General features: G+C 30.2%; 1 protein-coding gene across 1 annotated transcript; it reads left to right on the top strand.

The window, feature by feature from the left end:
• The first annotated feature begins 3,812 nt into the window (after positions 1–3,812).
• On the top strand, positions 3,813–7,052 carry BNAA07G03770D. The gene is made up of 2 exons (XM_013831123.3): positions 3,813–4,474; positions 6,622–7,052. Exons 1-2 carry the CDS (start codon positions 4,029–4,031, stop codon positions 6,902–6,904), a joined length of 729 nt encoding a protein of 242 aa, XP_013686577.1. The 5' UTR covers positions 3,813–4,028; the 3' UTR covers positions 6,905–7,052.
• Positions 7,053–12,265: the final 5,213 nt, after the last annotated feature.

Raw genomic sequence — 12,265 nt, 5'->3', positions numbered from 1 at the left:
TGTATTCCATACCCAATTACATAAAAACTCCAAAATACTACATAAACTTTAAGGGCCTGACTGGTTTAACCGCAGCGGTTGCGGTTGCGGTTGCGGGAGTTTGCGGATGCGGGTGGTTGCGGTTTCTAGCGGTTTTAAGAGATTTGTACGACTGGTTCTGCGGTTAGAAATTTGTGCGTTTGCGGGATACTTATGACTGGTTAACTACCAAATGCAGCAGCTGTTAAATAATAAATTATTAATATTTACATTTTATACAATTATAAAAATATCAAAAATAATAATATTATAATAAATATAAAATTTATATTTAGAAAGTTATAGTTTAAATTTTTTAAAAATATAGAAAATATTTTTATTTTAAAGTTTTATAATATTAATTAAAATTTAATTGATATATTTTAGCATTTTTATAATTTCACTTTAATTTTTTTATTGAATTTTTTTATTTTTGTATTTATATTGTTTTGGAAAAAAAAAAAAATTTTATCTTCCCGCAAACGCCCGCAACCGCAAACGCTAGCTGGAACCAGCTTTTGAATTTATGAGGTTCAAAGCGATTTGGAGCGATTTGGAGCGGTTTAGAGCGGTTTGAGCGATTGTTGCAAAACGCCAGCAACCGCTACTAACCGCAAAAGCTGCGTTTGCGGGTGGTAGCGGGAAAACCAGTCATACCCTAAATGTTGTGCCTTTTCCTTTCCTTACTTTATAGTAGTGCATATTTTATAGTGAACTAAAAAATAATTCAAAAATACTACACAAATTCTTAAAATTGTGCTAAAAATAATATATATTAATCATCAAAGGTGTTATTCAACCATTAATCTATCAAAAAACGTCATTTTTGATAAATTCTGTAAAATGTAAAATTTTAAAATACTACATAAACTCTCAAAATTGTGTATATATATATATATATTAATCTCAAAAATATTAGTCATCCGTTAATTTATCAAATGACGTCATTTTAGATAAATTCTGTAAAATTTGAAATTAATTTTTGGAAGGTTTAAACTCTCATACTGGTGGACAAGTCAGATCAGATTAATTACTAGACCAAAGTAATTTTTTTGTATAAATTTGTAAACAGTAACTGATATTTAAGTTTTAGTTTAATCAAATAAATATTATCAAATTTTGGTTTTTCAGTTTTATAAAAAAATTATATAATCATTTATGTCTTAATTTAACTTTAAAAATTATTATTTTATAAATTTAGACCAATTATTATTAATTTAAATATTTACTTTATAGTATTACTAAAAATTGAAATAGATTGTAAAAATTTTGAATTTTGTGTTGGTTGCCTTTAGATCAGATGCAAAAGAAGTAGTTTTTGATAAATTTTGTAAAATTTAAAATTTGAAAACTCTACATAAACTTTCAAAATCGTGGTTATATATAAATTGACAATCAAAGATGTTAGTCATCTGTTGATTTATCAAAATGACATCATTTTAGATAAATTTTGTAAAATTTAAAATTAATATGTAAACACGAATTTTAGAGTTTATGTAGTATTTTTAAGTCGTTAAAAATGTAGTATTTTTAAGTCGTTAAAAATGTAGTATTTTAAACTAAAAATTTACGGAATTTATCAAAAACAACGTCGTTCGATAAATTAATGGTTGAATAACACTTTTGATGGTCAATTATATATAAGCACGATTTTAGTTCATGTATTATTTTTGAATTTTTGTTTAGTTCAGTATGAAATATGCACTAGAATTGGTGAAGGAAAAAACACAACGCTTAAATTTCATGTAATATTTTTTGAGTTTTTATGTAGTTTGATATGGATTACGCATTATTACAAAGTTCGGATAGAAATAAGGACGATGGGTAAAATTCAGGTTGAAATAGATACATTCCCCCTACATCGATGGTAAAGTTGAAGGACAAACTAATGTGGATAATTAAACATTTTAAAAAAAATCAGCGAATGATCATGTGACATATATAGAAAGGGTGGCCCGATGGGTGTGTCAAATACTATAACTACCTATCAGCGTCTAGAAATAGGCAAATCCAAACCAGTCTCATGACATGTTGTCATGTTCACATATATAGAGTCATGTATTTCATGTAGCAAATCGTACCTATCTTTTAAGGACATACTAGAGCTTGACCCGCTCGGCCGAGCGCGGATGTTTGTTTTTACTTTTTTATAAGTGAATATTGTTTCTATAAATTAATGATATATATTTCTAACATTTCGCATATAATTAATCGTATAATATTTTTATATTTGAAAAATATAGTGTGAATATGATAACTTAAATTATTTTTTTCAAATTGTCATTTGTATCACATCTTTCTTATAATATATAATATTATATTAGTTTTAAGATGGAGTTCTGGATCATAGAATATATTACATTTTGAATATTATTTGTATCAATAATTTCTATATTAATAAATTTGGGACTTTCATGTATAGTTAAATTTTAAATTATTAGCACTACATAATTAGTATGTAGAAATTTTATTTTATTTTGTTTAATATTTAAAATAATCATCTACACTAATAATTAGGTTTTAAGAGGATTACCTATTTTGGCTTGTAATTTGAGAATGATAAATGATCGAAAACATATTAAATATTTTAGGCTTAAATAATATGTAAACCCACTTAATAGAGAGACTTATATAACTATCTATATATTTTAAGAATTTTTTAAAAATTATATTGACGAATATTAGGATATTTCTTTCAAAAGAGACTCTCCCCATAACCGGTGTTCTGATTTCAAGAATGCACTCAAGAAAGTCTCCCCCATAACCGGTGTTCTAATTTCACGAATGAAGTAACTTCATGTGTACTCCCATCAAGTCTTGTAGGGTTTAACATCCTTAAGAGGTGTAAAATTTTTAGTAAGCGACACTATTTTGCGATTTCAGAATATGAATGGGAAGTATGTAACTGGAATTGCTATACAGTAAAACTTCTATAAATTAATAACGTTGGGACTATACCAAAACTATAATTTTTTTTATTAATTTATCGATATACTAATTGAACCAAAAACTCAATTTGTGACTATAAAATTATATTATTTTATAGAGATTTTTAGTGCATATTAATTTATAGATTATTAATTTAAAGAGGTTATAACGTATATATTGACATGGTGAAACGATGTAGGTTAACTCTTTTTTTTTTTTGAAAAAACGGTTAACTCTTATTTTTGAATTTAATAGTTAGATATGGAGAGATTATAGGTAGGGTATATCTGCGATATTTTTTGCAACATTCCTAAAATCTTGTTTAGATATTTTGAAATTTAACTAATGATATGGCAATATTTTATTTGTACCGTAATTTGAGGTTAAAATATTGCAATGTTGAAAATTTTACTGAGCATATTCCTTATATTGATTCACGTTAGAAAAGTGTAAGCATATTTAGGAGTAATTTTGAAAAGTGAATATATGGAAAGTAGTTATTAGCTTCCACGAAATTTATGTGTACAATATAAGTTTGTATTTAATAGATCAAAACATAGTGGTTCAACGGCTTGATTTTATTCTGATTTAGTTTATTTTAAAAAGAAAAAATTAACTCAGTGGCAGGGGTTGGTAAATATAGTAAAAACTCAGAGTTATTTATAAAATGTACTTCTGTTTTAATATATTAGATAATTTTAACATAATTTTACAAGTTAGAGTAGTTGTTATTTATATCTCCGGCAAGACCCCAATGAAATACTTTTCTTCGTTTCAGAACAGTATAATTTAAGTGGTAGAAAAATGAAGGCTTCAAATAAAAAATTAGAAAATTATTTTGGAATACATAGTCTAATCAATTATGGGCAAAAAGTTTTATACCATCATATTCTACATTCTTATTCTCTCTTTAGGGACTTTCTTACATTTGCAGCAACTTAGAGATTCCACTTGATAACTCTCTTCTCTTTTTTGATGCTTCAAGTCAGATTAAAGCTTCTCAAAAATCCCCTCTATAAATTATGATTTTTTTTTCCAAACTTATTGTACATAAAACTATTCTAAAAGAAAACTAACTAAATATGAAATACGCAGAGATATCTCATTTTAGCCACCCAAAACATAACCTCAAATACGACTACACCGAGAAGCCCTTCAAGTGTGATGGCTGCAATGAAGTAGGGATCGGCTCTCGCTATCGCTGCTCCAGTGATCATCAAAGCTGCGATTTCGATCTTCATGCACACTGCGCGTTACCTTCCGCCACCATAACACATCCGTTCTACAAAAAATGTAAGTTTCAGTTTTTGGCTAAGCCGCCAGGGAATGAAAGACGATACTGCAACGCGTGCCAGAAGGACGTGTCGGGATTCGTGTACCATTGCAGGGCATGTGGGTTTGATCTTCACCCGTGTTGCGCTATGCTTCCTATGGTTTTGGACGATGGAGAGACCAAGCTCTTCCTTTACCGCAAAGTTAGCTCGTCCTGTCATCGATGTGGAAAAAAAGGCCGTAGCTGGAGTTACAGGTTTCTCTTCTTTATTCTTTTCTTTTTCTTGTATTGTTATTATAATATCAATTTAAAATATTCTGATTTGTTTTTTTATATTTAATTTGAGATAACGAAACAAATCAAATTATGATTATAAAGAAAAAATACCATGCCTAATTGTATTTGTCGTGAAAGTTTTCATTGGTGTTTTAGTCAACATTAGCATATATTCTAAATCAACATCTCTGAAGAATATTTTTAATAAAGCAACTTGAGTTAAAATTTGGATTTAGTCGATAGTTTGATTCTTGAACATGAACTTCGTTTTTATACCGAATATATGATTAGAGGAAAAGAAAGATTAAAGCGACGGCCTTCAAACAAGGATTTAAAGCAAATGTCATTTAAAGTTTAAACACAATACTTTCTCCTTTACTTTAAGGAAATGAACTTGTGTGGTAATTGGTATACAAGTTACATAACGTGTACTCTACGGTAGCTTATTATTTGTCGCAAAACTATAGTATTGTTACAAAAAAATATATTTCTGAATTTAACAGTTTATAAGATGTGGTTGATTACATAAAGTATAACTAGATTTTGACCCGCAGGATTGTTGGATTATATTATAATACAAAATTTTATTATATCGAAAAACATAATTTTTAATAGCTATATAATCTACAAATTAGTTTATTTGAGATTTTATATGTACACTTTTACGTAAGTTTCTTTTCGACGTGAGAATTATATCCGGATCAAAAAACAAAACTAAACCGACCCAAAATTATAGGTTAGTTCAGGTCCAGAGAAGATAACATATTGTGTTTTTTTTGACCTGCATGTCTTTGTTTGAGTTCGGGTCCTACCCTAGATCCGATCATAAATATGTGTTTATTAGGTATATTTGGATATTTCGAATATGTTTCCAGTATTATGGATATTGTTTTTAAGGTTTTGGTTTACGATTAGAGTTTTGATTTCAGATAAATTTTTCAAATTAAAAAAAATTGGGTATTTGGATAAAATTTTGGGTATTTTCCAGTTCATCGTGTTAGATTTTGAATAAGATTTTAAAATTTTTTAGGTATTTAAATTTTTTTGGTATTTGTTTGGAGTTTCAAATACTTTTCGTGTTTCAGATTTTTTTCAGATTTTTTTTATATTTCGAATTCTTTTAGGATCTTAAATACCCGAACAGATGTGGACCCATTACGTCCATATCAGGTCCAACAACTTTTTGATATAGATTTTTAACGTTATTGTACAAAAACATGGTTGATGAAATGTTTTTATGAGTAAAGGTATCATAAGAAATAATATTAAGATCTGTTAAAAATATTTAAAATATTGTATGTTTAGAATGATTAATGTATTATCAGAAAAATAATAAATAGTTATACATAACTCCAACAACTTTTTTATATTAAATTTTTTTAAACTCTTTTCCTTTTAATTGTATTGATTCGTTTTAAGTGAAAAGTATATAAAAGTATAATATCTAAACAAATAATTTTCAAATCTTGAATAATCAATACTGATATCGTGAAGTCGGGTTAACTTTAATAGAACCAATGAATTTCTTCATTTTTGTGAAGGTAACATGAATATTCAGAAAAATCATTTTTAAATATGAAAATATTATCAAACTATAGACGGTTGAAAGTTTAGTATATGATATGAGATTTTAGTGAGAAAGTTTATATATGATATGATTACTTTATTATAAACGAAAGAGGAAGTTAGAATGTACACATATATGTCCTGTAATTTATCTTGCTTTAAATCATATATTATATGATCAAAGTGATAATATAAAACATTAGTTTCAATGTTTTTACGATTAAAAATCAAAATGATAAATATAGTAATAGTAATGATTAGAATTTAGAAGTGAGATTTAAATAAATAAAAGAATTGACTAAATTATTGTTAGAGAAATATATGGTAACATTGTTAGTATAAATTTATGGTAAGACCAAAAAATAATGAGTTAAATGAAAGAGTCCAAACAACTTTTATAAGTAGATTTTTTAGACTCCTTTTCTTTTAATAGTATTGATTGCTGTGACTGATAAGGATGTAACAGTGTATAACAGATTATAAAATGGGGTTCATATAAATTATAATTTCTGTGAATGATAAGGATGTAACAGTGTAGAAAACATATGAACTAAATACAGGTCGTCTTGCAAAAAGTACAATCTCCACGTAGCGTGCGTGAGGGAGATGTTGGTGGAGAATTGGCGGGAGCTGTACAAAGGACAAAGTGGTAAACGCATAGAGGGCAAGAGCCTGGCGTTGAAGAACACCCTTGAGCATCACCACCGTAGCAGCAGCAAAGGCAAAGTCCAGAAGTGCTGTGAGATCGCTGGAATGGCCGTGCAGTTCGTTATCTCTGCCGTGCTTGGTGATCCAACGGCCCTTATCGCCGGAGTTGTAGGCTCCCTCATCTCCCGAGGATGATCCACCTTCTAATTAATCACATCTCCATCTTCCTACTTTGCGTGTTTTAATTATCGTGTTATATCCATTTACAAAAAAAAAAAATTATCGTGTTATATATAAAAACTTTAAGTAGATCATCAGATCAGTGATGGGTTTATTCGACCAACTTCCGTGTCCATAAGAAAAAGGTTTAATATGAAACCAAGAAACAAGAAAAACTGAACCTGGAATCTGCAAAAAAATGAGTATAAAGTGTTATGACGTGGCGTCATTTTATTGGTTAGAGATATTAATTACGATTTGGCAATAGATAATGATTGTAAACTTTAAAGATAATGATGAATAAAAAGATTTAGACTTATCAAGATTAAGGGTGTAATTGGTAAACCAATAAGTAATTGAGGAATTTCCCAAAACTAATCCACAACTTGATTTTAACTTTAAACATATACCCAAACTTGAATCAAATGCAAAACTAAACTAAAAGCCTTGTGAAATTATAGCCCAGTCCCTTGTGACCAAACAAAAAAACAGAGCCATTTTTATGAATATAATTCTAGTAAGTCGTCTGAGTCGTCTGAGATGTTGTATGTCTGGACGACTTCAAAATAAGTCTTCTGGTGTAGCTGATCTTCAAAATAATTTTTTAAATTTTTAAAAAAATATTTTGATAAGCGAAAAATTAAAATCATGTAAATATAAACAGTTTTAAGTGATATAAATTAAAATATAATAAAAATGAATTTTTTTCAACATAGATAAGTGTAGGTACTGAATCATGGTATTCTTTGGTCTAGGGTTTGACAACATATGTTGTAGTATTGTATGTATTCTTAGGGTTAGATTTTGGAAAGCTTGAATGTTTTTTTTTTGAAAAATTAAATTTTTACCTATATGTGTCTATTTTTGTGTATAGTAAACACTTTTGAAGTTTAATTTGATTTTATGAAGTGTTTAGTTAGTTAATTTTTTACATTTCAGTCGTCTGGTGAAGAAATTAAAATATACGACTTACATGTAAATCGCCTGGAAAGTCTTCTATTTTAGTTTCCCGCTAAACATTTTTTTTCACAATAATGAAAATTATGGAATTTCTCTGAATCTCCGGTGGCTTTCTGCTATTCTCGAATCGGAGAACACCCACATCGTTTCTATCGTCTGCAGGAGATGAGAATTCGCTAATTGTCGTAGCATATTATTTGAAAGGTAAGAAAAAAAAAGGAAGTGGATTAAGCAATGTGATTTGTTATCATTTACATCCCTTTTTATAGATCAGAAAATCTGAATGACATAGAACGTGAGGAATCAAAATTAATTACACGTAATTAGATTCTTGAGAAGGGGGTAAAGGCCATAATTGAGAAAAGTAATTTCTTGGTGTGAAAGTTGAAAGGAAACGTTTCGATGGGGGTTTGCAGAGTAGCGAGAAGACAACGTTGTGAAAGATCAGATATTTTCAATAATGGGGACAGGTGGCACTCTCTCCTCTCTCTATTTAGTGACATGGCATGATGAGAAGAGAGTGAATGTCTATATTTTTTTTTTCCAACAAAAAAACAAAACTAAACTAAGTAGATTTCTGAGTGAATGTCTACTTTATATAATAAAATTTAACAAATAAAAATATTGTTAAATTTATATAAAATATAATTTGGTATAAGTTATATATAAAATTCTTTAAATGTATGTATATATATGCCTATAACGGATAGGATATTCATTCTTAAAAAATTAGTATATCTGATTTGCTTTGTGTTTTTATGGATATTGCATATTAGTATTTGCTTTGTTTCGTAGAATTACGGATATCCGGATTTTTTCAGTTTAAATCGAAACAAAACCAATTGAATCAAAATTTACGGATATTTTTTCGAGTCCTAGATTCGAATCTTAATGATTTTGTAATTTATTTTTTTCAACAATGATATTATTTAGTAGTTACACGGAGATAATTTCAAATTCAATAATACAAAGGTTAAAAATGTATGAACTAAAACTGAGCTGATTAAAAAAGATAGTGTGTGAACACATAAATTTTAAACGATTGCATGTGAAGGTACCACATCAACATTTTACTTTTTAAATGATTGCAAGTCTACTACGTGTCAATTAATGTTAACACATTTATTACAAATGTTTTCTTATAATATATTGGAACTTTCGGAGAAAATAATTTTGATATCTATACTATATACTAAAAGGGATATATGAGCTCCATTGAACCTGTCCACGTCACCATAAAAAATCAGCCAATAAAAAACTTGGTTTTTGCCACGTCATTGGGCAAAGTAGGCTTCTGCTTTTTTATCCGTTCTGTTTTATTTTGTTGGCCCATCAGGCCTGTTTCCTGAAAACCCTAAGCTAAATGAATGTCTCTTCCCCTTTTGTGTTTCTTTGTCGTCTCTAACTAATCGAACATCCATGGGCATGAAACACGAGTCTCCTAATCGTCGCGTCTATATCGATCTGTGTGCTTTAATATCGATTCATCTCTTCGTATGTGTTTCGATATCGATTCATCTCCTCACATGCGTTACAACCTTCATTGATTCAACGCAGTTAGCGAACACTCATTCAATGATTCCTACACTCTTCCAGACCGTGTATCTCTATAAAAAGGTAAACCCTCATCCCTGAAAATCATCCTCACAATTATAATAGCAATAGAATTTTTTTTCTCTCATTATAATGATGTTCTATTTTCTGATCCGAAAGCCGATGGCCCGTGGAGGTTCGACTGCTCAAGTCTCGGCTCCTCCGTCCTCACGGATCAAACCTTCCTTATGCTTCACTCCCTTTTGTTCAAGGAAGCCTTGATGTGTTTGGCTGGAGACTTCAGAGGAGAGGCCATCAGAAGGAAGAGGACTCGATTAGCCATGTCTCAATTATTTACCGGTTTGGATCCGTTTTTTGGGTTGCTTTGTCTCCATCCTCTCAAGGGCTTATCATTCTGATGTCTACTCAAGAAACACTTCATCTTCTTTAACTGGTTCTAAGAAAGCTAATGAAATTGAGTCTGAAATCATGTGGAACCATTATAGAAACAAAGTTCTTCTGTTTGTGTGTATACAATCTTGAAGAGATTGAGCTTAGGACATGTAGAAGTTTTTTTTTTATAAAGAAAGAAGTATTGGTGATGTGGTTCTACTGAAAGTTTCAGAGATTTTCGAATTTCTCAAGTCTCTCTTGATATATGACCGTAGTAGGAAATACGCTTTAGTTCTTTATTTCATGAACAATTCTAGATGCAACTATACTTTTTGAATCGTTAGATTTGCGTCTACCGACATCTCATCTCTCTTGCTGCAAATTTTAAATCTTTATATACTCTTAATCTTCCAAGCTGTTATTTTGTGACATGATACAGTTTAAAGGCATATCCAGAGTATATGGTTCAATTTTGAGAGATTATTAAAAAACATTTGGATCACAAGAGTATAAGACATATATATATATATATATGTATCACTCCATTCCCTGAAACCAATGATAATCACCATTATTTGTTTGCAGGAATGGTTTCCAGAAGCTGATAAGATCAAAGATTCAGCTAGACAAAGCAAGCATCTTGGGGAACTAAAAGTATTGATTGGCGTTGTTTTTCTATTTTTTAGTTTAAATTTATTTTGTGAAAAAGAGTATTTGTTGCTTGGATCATCTTCTTGCATTTTCATGTGACTAAGTTTGAGACTCAGAGAGCATCTTTACGATTTTCTTTTTTTCATGGAATGTACTGTTTCATATTTGTAGTGCTTACTTCTTTTTTTAGCACTCGCTAAAGAATAATGGTTAACTATAGAATAACATAATAGCCCTGTTCGAAAACGCGGTGTCCGCGGCCGGAAACTCGCCGGAAACTCGCGTTGCGCTATAGCACCGTCCCGATTTGGTGCAATACGGTCAATTAATCGGACATTTTTTTAAATCATCGTTTTCGAACGTTTTGTGTTCGAAATCACATACGTATCTGTTATACTTGTTAAATTATAGTTTAAACCTACAAGAATAGCAGAAAGAAACAGTTGAATCAAAAAAAAAAATAATGGCGGCTGTAACTTTGGGAGAGAAAGTGCAGGTCTACGTTGAAGACAAGGTTGTTTTTGTCATTTTCCTATTAATTAACCTAAAATCCGAAAAAATGACAAAAATGCATCATAAGCATCTCGAACCCGTGTGCTGAGAAGAATATATGACGCCAGTAACCACTAGACTATGGGTCATTCCTGCTGAAACATTACATAAAGAATATATTTAACCTAAAACTCCTCGCCGATTAATCCACGTACAATATCCGATTTATTGATTCGGCGCTAGGCCCTATCCAACCGCACGCATTGCGCCTAGCGAGTTTTCGAACAGGGAGTATACAAATACACGTCCAAACGTATCTTAAAGAATTTGTCTAAGTTTAGATTAATTGATATTTATATCATGTAATTTAATCACTAAGGTTCGTTTATATATGCAGATTCAAAGAAAAAGGATCTAACATATTGCTCTCTTCTCTTTACAAAAATTACTAAGGTTCGTTTAAATACTATACGAATACGTGTGCAAGTAATAGATCAAACATATTGCTCTCTTCTCTTTACAAAAATTATTCTAAAGATGCCAATGCGATTCATACCAATACGATTTGATCCTGATAACTATCACACGATCTAAACAATTTACATCAGTACATGACATCTTCTCTACGTTAAAAGCTACATTAGTCAAAGATGTGTTTCGATGCATCTGAAACGAAGTATATTTAACTGAGCATATCTTAAGCCGTTCAACAATGGTCCTGCTTAGTTTCTGTTGAAAACAAGTTGTGATTCATAATCTTCGCAAAAAGATACTCCGCGGCGGACGAAACCTCTTCTTATGAGACACCTATGGTTGCAATGAACGAGGTAGTGATCACACTTTGCTTCACATACTACTTTGTGTTGAGAAGTGATTCATTGAGTAAAACCTGCAAATGAAAGAATGGAAGTCAGTGAGAAGAAGAAAAACTAAAAGGCAAGAAGAAGAAGAACCGTGGTGATTATAAAGAGGAAGAAGAAGTTTCAGATCAATACAAAGTCAAAGCTAAAGATGATGAACGTGAACCAGATCGTAAGAAGTCGTTAGTAAGAGTTGTTGTTTGTTAAGGAGTTGTTGGAATAGTTAAGTTGTGGGTGTAAAGATTGGTCTAGAGACTAGAGGTATGGATTAGGTGTAAGTGAGCAAGAAAGCATGATTAGAGTGAGTAAGAAGTCTACTATAAAGATGAAGATTATTGGGAGAAAAAATTGTGTAGAGTTAGTGAATTTTAAAAGTTACTTGGATAAGAAAATATATATACACTAACTTACAAAATTTGATCAAACTTTTGTAAATTGCTACTTCATG

The sequence above is a fragment of the Brassica napus genome, chromosome A7 (assembly GCF_020379485.1).
Source record: "Brassica napus cultivar Da-Ae chromosome A7, Da-Ae, whole genome shotgun sequence".
Lineage (NCBI taxonomy): Eukaryota > Viridiplantae > Streptophyta > Magnoliopsida > Brassicales > Brassicaceae > Brassica > Brassica napus.
Note: the sequence above shows the minus strand (reverse complement) of the source record. Positions and strands in the feature narration are given on the sequence as shown.

Bases quoted from the DNA above. Each gene is read 5' to 3' on its own strand.
- BNAA07G03770D (XM_013831123.3), top strand. From the start codon at position 4,029: ATGAAATACGCAGAGATATCTCATTTTAGCCACCCAAAACATAACCTC. The intron at 4,475-6,621 runs GTTTCTCTTCTT...AACTAAATACAG, and splicing joins GGCCGTAGCTGGAGTTACAG to GTCGTCTTGCAAAAAGTACA.